This window comes from Peromyscus californicus, unplaced genomic scaffold, assembly GCF_007827085.1.
Source record: "Peromyscus californicus insignis strain IS unplaced genomic scaffold, ASM782708v3 Scaffold_10__1_contigs__length_136768540, whole genome shotgun sequence".
Taxonomy (NCBI): Eukaryota; Metazoa; Chordata; class Mammalia; order Rodentia; family Cricetidae; genus Peromyscus; species Peromyscus californicus.
The window spans coordinates 83,217,358-83,235,905 of NW_026294391.1; the positions used below are offsets into that span (position 1 = coordinate 83,217,358).

Sequence of the window (18,548 nt, forward strand, 5' to 3'; positions counted from 1 at the left end):
CCAGGACTGGGTGAGTTCATTTAAGCAGCTAATATAAAGTGAGAAAAAAATCATGAAGCAACAAAATGAATGTCAGTGTTAAGGGACCACCTAAAGAAGAGAAACATAATCATAGAGACGGGATGAAGAGAGAAAGCTCACAATTGCTCTTCATTATATCCTGGTTTTAACTATAATTATTTCAATACGTGTTGATCTTGGGACACAGAGTGCTTTTACACAGTGAGGAGGCACACTATCTGATTTACTTCTGACTCTCCAGCACCCAGGAAAGTACCTGATACTTAATATCCCTGCGATAAATATTTGCTTAATTGGATGGAATTGAAATTAGAACTTTGTTCCCTCTTTTGCTCTGTTTGCTTATTTCTGGATTGTGCAGCATGTATTGCCACTGGTATTTTAAGTTCATAGTGAAAAATCATTTCAATGTGTCCTAGGCTTGATCCCCTTCCAACCCAACCCCCAGGACAATAGTTTTCATTATAACCTGTCTTTGCCATTCTGGATGGAATTCTGTGCACAGAAGTTATATACATATATGGGTATATCTATGTAACAAATCGCAGCACAGGAGCCCCCTGGGCTCCCTCCGGCTCTGGTATGACATATTTGAGCCATATAAATTCAGCTTCTCCTCTGGCATCTGTTAGCCGGCTCACTTGCAACTCCACCTCAGCAGTGGTCTCAGTCCTCTCAAAGCAGGGAAAGAGCACTGTGTGCTGGGAGACTATGGCAAAGAATCCTCCCGAGAACTGTGAGGACTGTCACATTCTAAATGTAAGTTGATTCATATATTTTCCCTTTTGAGCAGAAGCATGGTTTCACAGATTTATCGTATTGCAATGTGAACATTAGAAAGTGAAATCGAAGGAGACTTTGAGTTATGGCTTGCTATTTTGAGGGTTATTGTGTATTGTTTCATTCTTTCTGTTCTTTGCTTAGGCAGAAGCTTTGAAATCCAAGAAGATATGTAAATCACTGAAGATTTGTGGACTGGTATTTGGTGTCCTGGCCTTAACTCTAATTGTCCTGTTTTGGGGGAGCAAACACTTCTGGCCCGAGGTATCCAAGAAAGTAAGTAACAGACACTTACCCAGTGTTTCCTTACCGAGTTTGATTGAATTTAACTAGTGATTAATATGTGAACTAATACGAAAATGAAAACTCTTAATCTTTTTTTATTCAGTTAGGGGCATAGAAAATGAAATCAAGGTTTTTCTTTCGTTTGTTTATTTAGGTGAGGGGAAATTGTCTTCCGCATTTTGGTTAGAAGTGACAAGAAGTAAATTTACCCACTCTTTTATGGTTGACTTGAAGGAGTTAAATCTCCTGGAAGCTTTTTTTAATGTAAGAAAGAAAAAACTACTTTTTATCTTTCTTTCCATTATCTGGGCAGAAACTTATGGCAAAGTAACCAGACAGTCACATAGAAAGAAACCACCTGAAGTGGCAGCAAATGCTTTTCAGGGATTATGTTCTGACTTGAATGCATCTGCTGTGAGGACAGGCAGCAAGGCAAACTCATTTTGAAATGAAGCAATTCTCATATCTGAGTTCATAATTATTTGTTACTTAACCAGAACTAGAGCTTCCATGTTATTGTTATTCCTGGGCTCACATGCAATAGACAAGTTTAGATGTGACCCAAATAAAATCATAGTTCTTTCTTGCTAACAATTTCCATTAGAATGAGAATGAGATGAACTACAACCCATGAAGATGGGCTTTTAGTCTTTGCCATATTCTTCTCTATTTGTGGGCCATTATTGTTGCTGCTGCTACTGCTGCTGGTGTTGATTTTTGGTCATGAGATGCTCATTTCTACTTAGTAGCCGATGTAGGGAAGAAAAGGCACAGATCCAGGAGGGAAAATGAGACAAGAAGAAAATGGGTTGGCATGGACCATTAGGAGCCAAAGGAGCAGTAGGAGCAAGGAGTTCATGGAGAAAAGTAGACAAAGGGGAAGAAAAAGAATGTAAATTGGCTAACTGTCCAAATGCAAACAGAAAAGTAAAGCATAGCTCCCCTGGGATTCTCCACCTCTGCTGCAATATCTGCTTGCATTTAGTCTCAAGGGATACCTTGTAAAGTTTAAGTGTGAGGGGGAGCAAACAAGCCTACTTTTCTGTTTGCCTTTTTATTTACATCATGTTCCAGAAAGGTTTTCAGGCATCACCCACTCCTATTAGCCCACCCCCACTGCCCTACTGCTTTTGAACTACTTACTATTCAGATGGCTTTCTAGAGAAGCCAACTATGTTAAGGCTAGCAAGGTGTGCAAAGCAACCAACATCAGAAAAGAAAAAGAAATTGAATTGAGAGCCAACATTCATTCCAGTACAATTACTTACTTACGGTACCACTTAGCTAATTTCTAAAGTGATGTGCTACCCCAAAAGTTGAATCACTAATTCTCTTGGAAATTATGTGAGTACAGGTCCCAAAAATCATTTTAGTTGCTGTGAATATAATGCCTTCACTGTAGGTGGTCAGTAGCTAATCATTTTGACCATTCATAGTTGTTTGTCTGAACAATGACACAATAGCCTTTCTTATTTTCTTGTATTCATCGGCACTATAAACGCCATCCCAACTGCGTTTATGTGTTACAGTGGTGTTTGCTTCAGTGCAGTAATAAATGACTCAGGGGATGACTGGAGGAGATCTTGCCTTTATCTTGTAAGAATCCACGCTCCTTATCCGAGTTCATTATCTCCCCTACCTTTGAATTATACTATCTTTGTTTCCCATTCCAGTTCTTTTAAATATGATTTCCAAAGATCAACTCTGTAACTCCTGAAACCAAACAAAACCTCAGTCAGTGCATACACAGAAAAGGTGGGGTATGCTACTGATTAAAGTGTACTTAAAAAGAAAAGATCAAAGTTCTCATGAAGTAATTCATCTTAGGATATAATTTTCACCAAAAGGAGTGTAAAGGAGAGGCCAAAGTCATTATGAAGATATACAAATAAAAGACATTATGTATCACCTGGGATATGTTTTTCTACTGTGACCAAATACTATTAACTTGCTATTCCATGGGGGGTTACAATATGCTCTCTTTCATATATAAGTCCTGGCCTTCACCACAAAGTCAGGCTGGGTCACTCTAAATCAGAAGACCAGGTAGCAGTTTGGATTCCTTATTCAATCACCTACTACCTTCTAGGTCCCAGACAAAGAGCTTTGGACCATGTTCCTAGTGACCAAGACTAGGCCTGCATCTGAGCCCTTAAGAATCCAGGGAAAAGCCGGGCGGTGGTGGCGCACGCCTTTAATCCCAGCACTCGGGAGGCAGAGCCAGGCGGATCTCTGTGAGTTCGAGGCCAGCCTGGTCTCCAAAGCGAGTTCCAGGAAAGGCGCAAAGCTACACAGAGAAACCCTGTCTCGAAAAACCAAAAAAAAAAAAAAAAAAAAAAAAAAAAGAATCCAGGGAAAATAAAAGTACTCAGATTAGTCTGGGAAGAATATTTCCAGAGGAAAATGATCCAAGCATCTTGTACAAATTTAAGACTCTCTCTTTAATAGTATGGGCTGGAATGAAATGCCGATTAACCAATTAAAACCCATAGTCTTCTGGCCTTTGCTTTAGTTGCCTGTGTGATTTGTGAGGTCTGTCGGGCTTTGGGTAGAGAGAACAACTGATGTTTTTGTGCTTATTGTTTGTAGTGATACCTCTGTTATCCTGAGGCTGTCTCCCAGCTCTGTGTTTGCTCTTCCAGCCCCCACAACACTCCTTCTTGTTTTCTTTTTCAACATCTGTTTATAATAAACAGTGTTTATTTAACATCCTACATCTGCTGTTGACATTTCCATGCTACTAAGTCTTTCCTTTCCCTCCTACCTTCGTAGGCACAAAAGATCCAGATGACTGATTTCAAATGAGAATAAGCAATATCTGACTCCTAGTATACCTCAAGCATGCATGTGAGTGTCTCACACACACACACACACACACACACACACACACACACACACACACACACACACACACACACTCTTAACCAGAACAAAAATCAATCAAAATTAAATGAAGGTCAACTCTGAGAGAGCTTCTGTACCTCTTTCCAGGCCCTAGGTTCCCTGAGCCACAGCCATACCTAGGAGACTTGAAGAGGCTTGAGGAAAAAAACCAAGTCCATAAGGCTCTGTGTTCAGCTTTCCTGAGCAGGAAAAACATATTCAGGTCCAGAAATTTCGAGAGGTCATCATATTGAGGGTCCACTTCTAAGCAATAACTTCCTTAGGATCCATGAAGCAGATTTACTGGGGAAAAACAGTCTTACTTAGCGCTCCCTGTGTTCCACACTGAACTGGAAATAATTAGAAGCCAACTCCTCAACTAATCAAAGCAACATGGAGAAACCCAACAGAAAGGCTGTAGCTCTTAAACCAGCAGTTTATAAACACAGCACAGATTTCATACCCCACTCTTGCAAACCTTTGTGGAATGAGACATAGATTTGAGGTTATGTGAATGAAATGGTGTGTGCTTCCTGCCATACATCAGAACTATGTGGTGATTTTCAGGGCTGCTGGGAAGTAATTACCCCCCTGCAGCAATCAACATATTCCGGGAGATGCTCCTTCAAATTCCACATTCTAGTAGCATGAGAGGTCATGGAGATAAGCGAGCATTCTGTCCTGCCCATGTAACTTCAATTGCAGAAGATCACTGAAACAGTCTCATTTATGTTTCATACCGAAGATCATCCTAGGCTGAAAATCCGTTGCACGAAAGAATTACTTTCTTGCCAAGTCTGAGTCCAGCTTTCTTCATGACTATTTTTCTACCACTAGCATTAGCCCCAGACCAACTTTCTTTACTCATCTTTAAGCACATGAAGGGACTTTTCTTTCTAGATTGCCTAGGCTCTTATACACAACAGTTTAGTGGTTGAAACATGGTACTGGAGAAGCATTTATACCCTCAAGGCAAAAGCTGGAGATGTATCTGGAATCTCTTAAGCAGGGGAACTGAGTTTCACCAGATGCTGCCACATCAGCATTTTGGAAAAGAAGGCATGTCTTCATTCTCTTTTTTTCCCAAGACCCAAGTTTACCCTTGTACAATGATCCTTACTGGGCCGGGTGCTATTTTAAACTATTCAGGGGTACCTCTTACAAATGACATGATGCTCGATTCTGATGGCTATGAGTATACTCTTAATGCTTATTCCTAAGGTTGTATTTACTGAGTGCTTTACGGGGCATATGAAAGTAAAGCCCTCAAACAGAGCTGTAGGGAGCTGTAGGGATAAGAAGCCCAGGTGATCAACAGGTAGTTGCAACCCAACAAGCAACCTGAAAGGTACCAGACAAATGTTAAGAAAAACTGGATTTGCCAACTACCCAATATTGCAACCAGAAAGGGGATTCAGAAAGGGACTGAACCCTCAGAGGCATTCAGTAACTTGTCCCAAATCACACAGCTTGTAGGTGGAAGGACTAACATTAATACTAGAACCTTTTCTGGGGATTCTTTCCTGTTTTTCAGCTCAATTTGGGAACTGGGGAGAGGATTGTGGATACAGCAAAACTTCCCATCGAGTTTAAGACTATAGATGAAGTAAATAGCTGGCTCTTTTCCCTTCCTTCCTTCCTTCCTTCCTTCCTTCCTTCCTTCCTTCCTTCCTTCCTTCCTCCCTCCCTCCCTCCCTCCCTCCCTCTCTTCCTTCCTTCCTCCCCTCCCCACTCTTTCTTTAATGAGGAATGTCTGGTTGCTTATGTGAATTTTTTCAGGTCTGAGAACTGATGATTGAAGATGCAGAAGTCCAGCTATGCATAAGAAATAATCTGTCAGCACTGTGTTGGTAGAGCAATACCCAGAGGCCCTTTCATTCTCCCAGGCTGGCTCTGTAATAATATGGTACAGTGCCTTCCCTTCCCTTCCTTCCAGCCTAGCACCTGCTAGCCAGCTATTCTGAGCATGTATTTCACCTTTGGAGTGTGTACCTCATAAACAGACAGTAAAGGATGAAGGTGGGGGGAAAAGACCAGCTAGATTAATCACAGGTTTCAAAAAAACAAACCTAAGCCAAATGTCCTCAAATCCCTGTCAGGACAGGCTAAAGCTGCTTGCCCCCAAACAGATCCATCACACCAATGCATGAGTCAGCTTTACTCTTTATAAAAAGCTTTCTTTTCTGATCTCAGAGACTGTCACCAACAGAGACAAAAAAGCAGAGTAAAGTGTTCACACTGTAGGAGGCAGTTGGGGCTTATTGCCTGCCCTGAATGGAAGACTTAACTGGACTGAGGACAGAATTCCTGGACAAGGAAGAAAAATGGATTCATGTTTCCCCCATATTTTGTCAGTGTGGTCTTCTTACAGATTGCCTATTCCACTGGCCTCTCTGTCCTATTCCAACATAAAGCCAGTAAGAACCCATTTGGATTGTGTTGGAAAGATGCCCCGCCCCCACCCCCATCTCCTGCTCCTGGTGTCACAGTACCTAAAATGCACCATTATGACTTCATTCCTTTGAGTGAAGTATTGCATTCAATTTTTCAAACTGACAAATGTCTTTTCTGTTGCTAATATCTAAATGCAAAATCATTTGTCAGATGGGTTTCTTCTCTTACATAAGAGCCCTCAAGCCCCAGCAGATTCCTGGTTGTCTAGACAAGAGACAAAGGGCCAGATGGAAACGAGGCAGGCATGGGAGAAGGTTATGAGAGTACACAGGGAACAAGGTATGAAGATACCAGAAAGAGGGCTCATCTACTTGCCAACTTGGCAAGGGCATAGTTCATGTCACATGCTGTCCTTGCGCTGTCTCTCCTGGAACAAAGCTAAGTTGGGAGCAGAGGCTGAGGAGAGATGCTTGGAGCCCACTCATACCTTTCTAAGGTCAGCCACCCTGTCTCTGCTTTAGTTTGTTCCTGGACAGGGCAAAGCCATTTAGTTCTTCTTCTCCAGAAGGCACTTCAACCCAGGAGCCAGGGAGCTTAGTAGACAGCAAAGTACTTCTGATGCCAAGGGCATGAGCTCAGTCTTCATATGGGCCAGTGAATCTTGCATAGCCATTACCCAAGCAGTATGCTCCACGGGGACCTGAGTGAGACAGTATGTCTGGATTTACTCAAACCCATCCCCACACAGTCCAAAGTAAGTCATTGGCATCATCCTCCTAGACAAAGGACAGTCTGTTTCAAAAGGACACCTTTGATAGCAGAATTCCATCTGGGTAAATATGTAGCTCCCTACTCCTGCACCCTCCCACACACTAAGGATTTATACACAAATGAAGTCATTCTGATCTCACTCTATTTAAGAAGCTACCATTGCTAACACAAAATCAACAAGCTGATTAATGGATACAATTAACATGGATGATGCCTCTTCCCTCGCTGAATAACAACAACAACACAAACAAACAAACCCAATTCTTTGTTGAGATGTTGAAAATAATGAAGATCTGCTGAGCTTGGCAGTTTCCAATAGTACTCATCCAGAAAGGTGTCCAAGTAAAGTGTATTGCCAAGAGTGCAGGAAAACTCATTCCACAGAAGTACACTGAAATTTTAAATGTCATCAGCACAGTCCCATAGTCTTCTACTGATGATTGAAAATGCAGTCTGCATTTTCTCTTTCTTTTGCCCAGGTAGGCCACAGTCCAATATCCCCTAGTCTCTAACCCAATTTTTCCATGCAATAATCCATCAGTGGTGCTGCAATGAAACAGACACCCCAGCCCAGCCCCTGGTGGCTAGTACTGTCAACATTTGTCTCCACAACGGATAGTATTTCTAAAGAAACTATCCCCTATTGGGAAACCCAACAAGGCTGTGTCTGAAGTGGATGCCTTTGTCCTCTGCTTAACTCAGCTGACTGAGGGCTCAGGTTTTTTTTGTCATACCTACAAGTTTCTCTTCTCTAGCTGGCTGCAGAACTAGAACCAAGAGGATATAAGCAGAAGCAATGAAAGGAGTTTTCTCCCTGACTCAAACAAGATCAGCCTTCCTAAGTTAACACTACCGCTTCTGGAGAGCTCTCCATACTCTTTTCCTTGACTTTAAAAGACCTTACCAATCGTCAGAGCATTCCTTCAGGAAATAAGAACTGTCATTGGTGACGATACTTAATCAACAAATAACTGCTATCCATGTCTACAGCACACAGGGCCACAGGGAGGTAAAATGGCTTTGCCTCTGTTTTTCTTTTCAACGGCTCCATCAGACTTTTCATGCTTGAAGTAACATTTGTTTCTACAAACCCATCCAACTTGTTTTTCTACTTGACTTGGGAAAAATTTGACCAGGTTAAACTAACATGCTGTCGCAGGCATCCGCAGACACTAAAAACAACACAAACCAGGGCAAACTCATGGAGGAGGACACCACTAGGAACCGTGTCATTAGAAAGCAACATTGGCTGTGTAGGCAACTTGCTTCTTCAGAAGGACAAATGAGTACGTAGACATCTAACAGGCAAAAGCCTCCAAGCAACAAGGGGAAGATAGACTTGCAAATGGCACCATCAACTCTGGCATGGTTTGCAATAGAGATCAAACTCCTTTGGAGTTGATATTTGTCTATAGCCCCAAATATGTCCCAAGTTAGAGGTTCAATGTTTAACTCCAAGACTGAATAAAGCACAGAACTGGTCCTCTTTGTCTGTAGTGAGAGAATTGTCTTTTAGAGAGCAGAAGGAAGTTTGGGGGTTTGTTTCAGCCACTCAAGAAAGGCTTGATACATACCCTTTCAGAGGCACTCTCCTTGGAAGATTCTGTTACTTAATTTATGGCACCTCACCCTGTCACCAAAGTCTACCTGTGCAGAGGAATCTAGAGAAGCTGAAAACAATGGAATCAAGTTTAAAAAACAGAACCCAGCAATAACCTGAGTAGGGATGGTTAACCTATAAAACAGAAGGCTAAGGGAAGGCAAGTGACTACTAGATTTTAAAGAATAAAGGAAAATAAACTGGTACAGGACAAGAGGATGACTGATTATTGGCCAATAATATCTTCAGATTCAGGACAAACACAATACTATTGAGGCACTATTAAAATCCTGATAGATATGGGAATAGAGAGTAATAGCTAACCGCTCTAAATGTTTTCAAATTGCTTTCTTGGCTGTAATGGATTTCATGGGATGGAAAGGATGGAAAGAGTAATCACAGGACACTTAGAAAAGGAAGCAGTAGCTTCAGGAAGCAGTATAGGCTTGAGATGATTCCTTGGCTTAACACAAGGGGAAAATACTTCACAGGCTGATTTTGCAGAATATCATTTGCTACTTAGCCAAGGGTGCCAAGAAAACCATTGGAATTCTTCATAATTAGCTCAGCTACTTGGCTTCAATACAAAACACTGACTCTGAAGGGATCCCCGTATCAGCCTGAACGCCAAAATGCACCTCAGTTTAATCACAGATTTTAAAGAGTGTCCGATGGCAAGCTGCTGAGATGACACCTCAGTAGAAAGGCTCCGGAAAGAGAAGGTATCCCAGGTATTTCCCCAATTAAACCGTTTTATGAAGGAGCTCAAAGACTATCTTAGAACTTGCTTTTCTTCCTCTTCTCTCCCAGACCTATGACATGGAGCACACTTTCTACAGCAATGGGGAGAAGAAGAAGATTTACATGGAAATTGATCCCATGACCAGAACGGAAATATTCAGAAGCGGAAATGGCACTGATGAAACATTGGAAGTTCATGACTTTAAAAATGTGAGTTGACTGTTTCCCCTAAGGCTTTCCACTTAAAATATTACAACCATTGAATCAAGTTAAAAATAGCCTTTAACCTTCATTTCATTTATGACAAAGCTTTCTCTATGAATTCAAAGTTTACCAGTCTGAGGCTCTGATAGGTCACGGGATTCATTGTGGCCATTACAGGAAATTAATTACATTATTGTTTTGTCTGTTTTGTAGGGATACACTGGCATCTACTTCGTAGGTCTTCAAAAGTGCTTTATTAAAACTCAAATCAAAGTGATTCCTGAATTTTCGGAACCAGAAGAGGAAATAGATGAGGTATGGGAGAAAAATTACGGTAGTAAAAACACCATTTACTGGCCAACCATTGTACAGAATGCTCTCTTCCCATTGGATCCTCAATCGTGTAACTAGGCACTAGAACTACTCCCATTTTCAGATATAGGAGCTGGAACTTATGACAAAAGAGTGACAGCTAGTTGAGTAGCAGACTGAGGTCTTGAACTGAGTGAGGCCTTTTAAGAAATAGAGTTCATGCTTTGGGGTATACACTATACATTTATACCCAAATACCTATTTTTAAAAACAAACAACAGCAACAACAAACCTATGTAATTTTGCTACCGAACCAATGATTTCTAGTGAGAGGAATGAATCAGAAGAACAAAAGCAATCATGCGTATGAGAAAGACTTTAAGAATATTAGTGCGGGATGGAGAAAATGATTCAGGACCCCTAGTTCACTTCCCAGTACGCACATCAATCAGCTCACAACTGTCTATAACTCCAGCTGCAGGGGATCCAAAACATCTGGTGTACACATAACTAAAAATATAATAAAAATAGGGGCTGGAGAGCTGTCTTAGAGGTTAAGAGCACTGACTACTATTCCAGAGGTCCCAAGTTTTCAATTCTCAGCACCCACATGGTGGCTCACAACCATCTGTAACTCTAGCTACAGGGGATCCAATGCCTTCTTCTGGTGAAACAGACATACATGCATGTAAAACCCCTTACACATAAAATAACACAAATTAAAATAATGAAAATGAATTGTGTTTTAAAGAGGAAATTAGTCCCCAGGCTACATGGGGGTCGTACCACTTCTGTCGTGCTCCAGCAGCCACCTAGTTTAAAGGTTTCTGATTATTCACCTCACCATTTTATGCTGTGCTGCTAGTGTCAGTAACCCACAGTGCTCCTGAGGAGAAGCAAAAGCAAACGGGAAAACTTCCACATACTGTGGATCCTCTGGAAACACTGCTGAACTGGGATGACTAGGCCCCTGCTCCAATTAGTGAATGAATGATCCCAGGAAGGCACGGGAGATGGGTCATCACTGCCTAAAATACAGCAATCCCACAGCCCTTGAGGTTCTTCCGGCTTAATTTAGTTTGCTTTTATATTTAAAACTGGAAAATCGAAAGTGGGACTGTGGCAGTGACATAATGGACTCTGAATACATTGAAATCTCTTTCTCTTCCTTCTCCCATGTTCTTTTTCATGTTCTTCCAACTGGTCACTTACATGTTTTTTCTTCTTCTTTCCCTTTTCTTTTATGGGAAGTGCTGATGGGTTACACTATTTTTCCTATTCTTTACCCAAGACTCCTCAGAGCTGTTGCTAGTTCCCACATTACTTTTTCATGCTATTGCACTCTTCACAGCTTACAGACGTTACAGATCCCCGTTCCTACAATCCCCCCCGCCCCAAAAAAGAAGAAAGTCCAAAGAGGAAGCTTTGTTGCCAAGGTCTATGGTAGTGATAGATATGCAGAGTTTCATTTTGTTTTTAATAAAATTATATTAGACGCTTCTGAAAAACAAATCGACTCCCAAGAAATTAAGAAGCAGTATAGGGGGCAGTGATAACATGAAAGGAGATTAGTGTTTGGGTGAGCTCCATCTCAACCCCTGGAACCCTGGCATCCCTATACCAAAGAGTCCAGAATGTTTGGAAGGAGTCTGGTAGAAGATCCACCTCGGCTCCCTTTCTCATCTCTTTCCCTAAACCTGCCCCTTCAAAGCCCACCAAACACAGCTCAGGAGGACTCCCACAGAGGATATATAAGCAGCATCCCAGAAAACAGACTCCTGTGGTTCTTCTGGTCTCTTGTCCCATCTCCTCTCTGCAGGACCAGGGAATCACGCAGGAGCGCTTTACCCATTAAACCTGGGCTTTGCAATTTGGTCTGATTCAGTTTGTTGTGACAGCAGAGAGGCCTTCAGGAGGCCTAAAACTTATCAGTTCGGATTTAAAAGATATTATAGAGCCAGAGAGAAGGATCAGCAGGTAAAGGCACCTGTGGCCAAGCCTGATGACCCGAGTTCAATTCCAAGGATCTACCTGACACAAGGAGAACTAGTTCTTGTGGGTTGCCCTCTGACCTCTATATGTGCACTGTGGCATATGCCCTGCTCCCCTAACACACAATAAATAAAAATGTTTTAAAGGTGGCTATATAAAATATCATATGAAAATCTTTGCAGAAAATAATGTATCAAGCACAGACAGGCAACAATCAGAGCCTAACATGATAGAATGGGATTTTTATGCATGCTAGAGAAGCCCATCTCTTCTCTGTGCCCTAATTTTTCCTCAGTTAATTTGGTAGGATCTTTTAAATAGCACACATTGTGGTCACATGATAGTAAAATTATTTCATCTCCAAGAAAACAGAATTTCACACTACGAGTCTTTTTTAGTGGAACAAATTTGTGGTTGCAAATTACAAAACCTCTAACTCTGTACTTCGCTCACCACTGTATCTATGGCATGTGCATGTAAAGCATGCAGAGCCAGTGTATAAATAGCCCTGGGTTTGCTAACAAAGCTAGTCAGCACATCAACCTCATTTTATACAATCCCTTTCAATGTTTCCAAGGTCTTCACAGACTCAAGGGCAAAAGAGCCAGGACTTGAAAGTTGTGAATGGTTCAGAGAAAAAAAATGATACAAAAGCAAATTTTGGAGAATAAATAAACACACTGAAATCATAAAGCCAAGAAGAAACAAAAGAGGTATGAAAAGGCCTTATTAAGAGTAGGGCTAAAGTAGCCGGGCGGTGGTGGCGCACGCCTTTAATCCCAGCACTCGGGAGGCAGAGCCAGGTGGATCTCTGTGAGTTCGAGGCCAGCCTGGACTACCAAGTGAGTTCCAGGAAAGGCGCAAAGCTACACAGAGAAACCCTGTCTCGAAAAACCAAAAAAAAAAAAAAAAAAAAAAAGAGTAGGGCTAAAGTGTCGAAGTCTTATTGACAAGTAGGTAAGAACTAGGTATTCAAGGCAACTACTCCCAGCACTAGAAATGGAAGAGAAGATATTTTTAACAAAACTGAGAAGCTCTGTAAACAGAGCCCTCTGTGAGCTAAACCTTGAGCATCTAGAATGAATGGAATTAATGAATCCACTTTCCATAAACTTAAGACTTCAAAACATGAAAAGACAAATGTCTCATAAATCCAAAATGGTAGACTAACTGGCTATTTAACTGATCTGGCTAGTTTAGATTATAGGAGTTTTTGTTTGTCTGTCTGTCTGTTTGTTTCATCTTGAGGTGAAATCCTGTGTTCATCCTTAGCTATACCCCCAAAACAAGGTAGGTATTCACCCATTTAAAGGGGAGAAATGTAAATCACTCATGTTCCAGATGATCAAATTAAAACTTGCATGGCCCAGGGAGTTCCCAGAACATGATGAAAAGATTTTCAAAGGAAATGATGGCAGACAGCGTTCATATTTTAGTGAGAAACCTTACTGCCAGACCCAGAATAAAAGGATCAGTTAGCTCCTCAATGTGCATCTACTGTTAGCATGACATGGAGACAGATCTCCAGCAGCCATCCCTGGCATTGCAACCATTACTCGGGCTTAAAACATATTGTTCTTCAGTACTTCCTAATATCTAACTTGCTGTACTAATTTCTCTACAATCCCATCCCTGATGTACTTTCTTCTTTCAGAATGAAGAAATCACTACAACTTTCTTTGAACAGTCAGTGATTTGGGTTCCTGCAGAAAAGCCTATTGAAAACCGAGACTTTCTGAAAAATTCTAAAATTCTGGAGATTTGCGATAATGTGACCATGTACTGGATCAATCCCACTCTAATATCAGGTATGGTATCTTATCCCCAATCTCCGGCTCCTTCCAATGATGCTAACATGCTAGGCATGTTGATACATCTCTGCATTCTCAGTGTCCAGGAGTTTGAGGCAGGAAGATTTTGAGTTCAAAGACAACCGGAGCTATATACTGTCTATATATGTACATATATGCATACATATAGGTATATATGGATATGTATCTATAAAGAGATATGATATAAATACACAGTATAGTATATACTATAGCAATATACAACAGAGCAATATACTATCTCAAAGAAAAAAAGATAGTAACAGGTTAATGTTTCCAGCATTGAGAGACCACATTTCTATGAAAACAAATGATCGGTTTATACCTTCTTGGATGAAACTGTATATGCTGACTGTGGTGAAGAGGGAATTTTTCACAGCCAAGTTATAAATCAGATAAATTAATGCTGACAGGCTTTTAAAATATCTCAGGAAAGGCAACACCACCCTAATATGACCAGTGGTAGCAAATAGCTACTCTATCTTTCTTTGCACATCGATATTCATTGCAGCAGGGAGACCAGGCTATTCCTCACAACCACAGTAGGCCTATCCCAAGACCTAGAGAGAGATGAGACCGAACAGTGCACCGCTTGCGGTCTCAAGAATTCTCATGGCAAATGGCATTCTCCCCAGAATATGTGACAATCATGGCAGTACAGCTTCTTTAGGAATGTTTGAGGAATCACTATAAATGGAATTGAAGGTTAGAGGTCCAGAGCAGAAAAGTACAACCTTCAATTCAAGAAGACAAAGGTCCCTTAGACACTGTATTCTGTCTACCTGACACAGACTTTGGCCTCCCTCATTCCGCACGGACTACTGTATTACTCAAGACAGGACAGTACCAACAATGTAGGCCTCTACTGGTATTATTTACAAGTATTTTTTTGTACTTTTTAAAAAAATTTCATTTAGATAACTTTTTTTCATTTATTTTACATACAGACAACAGTTTCCCCTCCCTCCTCTCCTCCACTCACCTTCCCCCTGCTCCTCCATCTCCATCTCCATTCACAAAGGGACAGACCTCCCATGAGCTTGAACAAAGCTTGATCAAGTAAAGGCAGCCTTGAGTCAAGGCTGGGCAAGGTAATCCAGCATGGGAAACAGGTTCCCAAAAGCCCGCTAAATGCCAGGGACAGGTCCTGACATTACTGCCTTACAAAGAAACCAAGCTACACAACTATCACTCACATGCAGAGGGCCTAAGTCAGTCCCATGCAGGCTCCCTAGCTATCAGCGGTTCAGAGTTGGTGAACTCCCAGGAGCTCAGGTCAGCTGGCTCTGTGCACCACGCCCGCCATCACGACACTCCCCCTAACCCCGTAAATCCTTCCTCCCTTTCTTTCTTCAGCAAGACTCCCCCGAACACGGAACTCGGCCCAGTGCTTGAGGTGCATCTCCACATCTGCACCTGCTTGAGGGAACGGGTTGGGCCAGCGGGGTACATGCGGGGGCAGGAAGGAAGGAGAAAGTAATGAAAGAGACGTCTTGATGGGGGGCGGATTTCAGGGTCAGGGAAACTCCCAGGAATCCACAAAGATGACCCCAGCTAAGACTCCTAGCAGTAGTGGAGAGGGTGCCTGAACTGGCCATCTACTGTAATCAGATTGGTGACTACCCTAATTGTCATCAGAGAGCCTTCATCCAGTACCTGATGGAAGCAAGTATTTTTTTTTAAAATGATGACAAAATGTAATCTGGTAACCCAAACTGGATGCTGCAAAACAAAGAACATGAATGGAAATACTGATAAATGAAGTCTGTAGTTTAGTTAGTGGCAATGAACCAAAGCTTTCTTAGTAGTTTTGACAATTGTACCACAGCTGTGTAAGATAACAAGAGAAACAGAGTGAAAAAAAATATGTAAGAACCTATATTTTCAGCAAGTCTTCCACAGACCTAAGTTGAAAATAAAGAAGACATGTGTCCCTATAGCTCAGGAGTTAGAGCACTGGTCTTGTAAAAACAAATAAGACACTGGAGGGATGGGTGCCGGGGAGATTTCTCACTGGTTAAGCGCACTTGCTGCTCTTGCAAAGGACCCAGTACCCACAGGTGATTCACAACCATTTTCAACTCCAGTTCTACGCTATATGATACCTTCCTCTGGCCTCTGTGGGCACTGCATGTATGTGGTGCACAGACATACATGCTGGCAATACATCCATATGTGCAAAAATACATAAATACAAAAAATTAGCTACCAAAGAGGAGTGATGGGAGGGCAGCTGAGACCAAATCAAATCAAGCAATCAGGAAATAGTCTTGAACACTTGCAGCTAAAATCATTGAGGAAGACAGAAGTCCCTTGTCTTGTAAGAAAAGGGGTAAATGTTTGATGCCAAGGAGGCAATGAAGTTGGTGAGAAACGAAATAGTGTCTGAACTATCCACTTAATGAGCTAGGAAATGCAGTCCATGCATGCCTAGAGAAATGCCTGCAAAGTAATGACATCACAATTTTGTATTTACTCTCTTAGTTTCAGAGTTACAAGACTTTGAGGAGGATGGTGAAGATCTTCATTTTCCTACCAATGAAAAGAAGGGGATTGAACAGAATGAGCAATGGGTGGTTCCGCAAGTAAAGGTGGAGAAGAGCCGTCACACCAGACAAGCAAGTGAGGAAGACCTTCCAGTCAATGACTATGTGAGTGCTTGTCCACTGCACTCATTTTCGGGGCCGAATCAAAGGAACTCTCATAAAACTCACTACCTCTCAAGGAAGTTGGAAAAATTATCATAATTTTAACAAACATTTAAGAAACTTGGACTCTCCAGGGAGTACATTCATAGCCAATTTTGATGTCTACATCTCCATGATTAGGCTAAGAAATTTAATTTCTCACCTGCTCTCCCAACTCAGAGTCCTATAGTCCTCAACTGTTTGGTGGGACCCCCCTCCCCAGAGAGCTTCTCCCTCCAACACTGTCTTCTTCTTCTTCTTTCAGACTGAAAATGGAATCGAATTTGACCCCATGCTGGATGAGAGAGGTTATTGTTGTATTTACTGTCGTAGAGGCAACCGCTACTGCCGCCGTGTCTGTGAACCTTTACTAGGTTATTACCCATATCCATACTGCTACCAAGGAGGAAGAGTCATCTGTCGTGTCATCATGCCTTGCAACTGGTGGGTGGCCCGCATGCTTGGGAGAGTCTAATAGGAAGTTTGAGTTCAAATGCCTAACCTTCTGTTAGCCAACATATAATAAATGCATGCTATTCAATGACTTTCTATGAGGCATTTGCCTCCTAGTAGCCTATCCTCCAGAATTACTTTTAGGTTATTCCTCTCTTCATGTTCTAATAAACTTCTACATCATCATCAATGGCCTTGTTGCTGCTGAACACAATGGGTAAGTGTTTGCTGAGACTACTCCTGGCAATTGAAATGTAATAGACCTGCCTAACACGAATGGCAAAAATGTGAGTTTGCAATACATCAATAGTCTTGGGTAAAGCCTCAAAGTTCCCATCTCCTATATTTTTACTATTCAGTTTTGACAAAGTTAAAATGAAGGGGTGATGATAAAATGTCCCCAGGAGCAATGAACAAAACCGTAAAGTTGTGTGCATAGTTCCCAGTGCTTAATTACCTGAAAGGCATGCTGTGGACTTGCTTAAGTGTCTCTAAAGCCGCTGGACAGGCAGTGAGTCACAGCAGGCCAACACTAAAATATGCTAACTGCTCAGACTCAGCAAAGGAGAAAGGTAACTTAGCAAAGGGGATCCTGGCTTTTCCTCCTGTGAATGGGAACTCAACTTTGGACAAACTCAACATTTTAGAACCTTCACATCTAACTTTCCTTTAGATCTGGCTACATAGTGTTCCAAGACATTTTTCTGAAATATGAAGACCAATAAATAAAATTCACAGAAACAGTCATAAGAAATTACTGAGGTGAAGAATCAAATGTACTTTTTCCTCCCAAACTACAGGGAAGTAACAATTTGCTACTTAAAGGAGAGGTAAGACCTAGTTCCCAATTACCCTGTATTTTCCTTAGGAATAGAAAAGAGTACAAAGGGGAAAGAAAACAATGGTTGGAGGCTAATGTTAACTCAGATGTCCCTGCAAGGTCAAGTTTCAAAGTTCATGCTCTGCCAATCAGTCACCCTTTGTAGTTCTATTTGAAGATACATCATTACCAAAGTATTTGTAGGCCAGTGAGTCACAGTCTCCCCCTTCCCCATTGAGAAAATACATAGAAAGAGCTATGGCCAAGATTGATTTACAATTAGCAAATTACTAATTACTAGCATACATACCATACTTAGATTACTAATAGTTACAAAATGAAAGTACAATCAAATATATCTAACAATACATAGCATTGAAATGTTTCCTCTTTTATTGATAATTTAAAAGGCACCAGACCTCTTTAGATTACTTCAATTATAGCAGGAATTAATTTATGTTTGAAATAGAAAAATGTGAACGATGAGACCAATTTGAGGCTGTATGAACTTAGTGATGTTAGCTATCATTTTAAAATAAATTGCTGTCTTTAACACTGTTTCCAAAGATTAACCAGGATTTTAAGTTCCTGAGACACTCCAAATTGGGTAGTCTCTAGGATACTATATGTATTGTGCTCTGTGGAGGATACAAATTAGGTTAAAGGTATTTCCTTACAACAAGAACACATGATCATAATAAATACAGGAATGTACACAAAACTAACTACAGTTGTATTTCCTAGGTACATTGCTACATACACCTATACATACCCCC

The 18,548-nt window shown here is 41.3% G+C and overlaps 1 protein-coding gene across 1 annotated transcript; it reads left to right on the forward strand.

Annotated features, from left to right (window-relative positions):
- Positions 1-473: 473 nt before the first annotated feature.
- On the forward strand, positions 474-17,138 carry Tnmd (tenomodulin). Its single transcript, XM_052745982.1, has 7 exons — positions 474-780; positions 946-1,077; positions 9,545-9,685; positions 9,893-9,994; positions 13,638-13,791; positions 16,297-16,463; positions 16,765-17,138. The coding sequence occupies exons 1-7, from the start codon at positions 604-606 to the stop codon at positions 16,972-16,974; spliced, it is 1,083 nt and encodes a 360-aa protein (XP_052601942.1). The 5' UTR covers positions 474-603; the 3' UTR covers positions 16,975-17,138.
- The last annotated feature ends 1,410 nt before the right edge of the window (positions 17,139-18,548 follow it).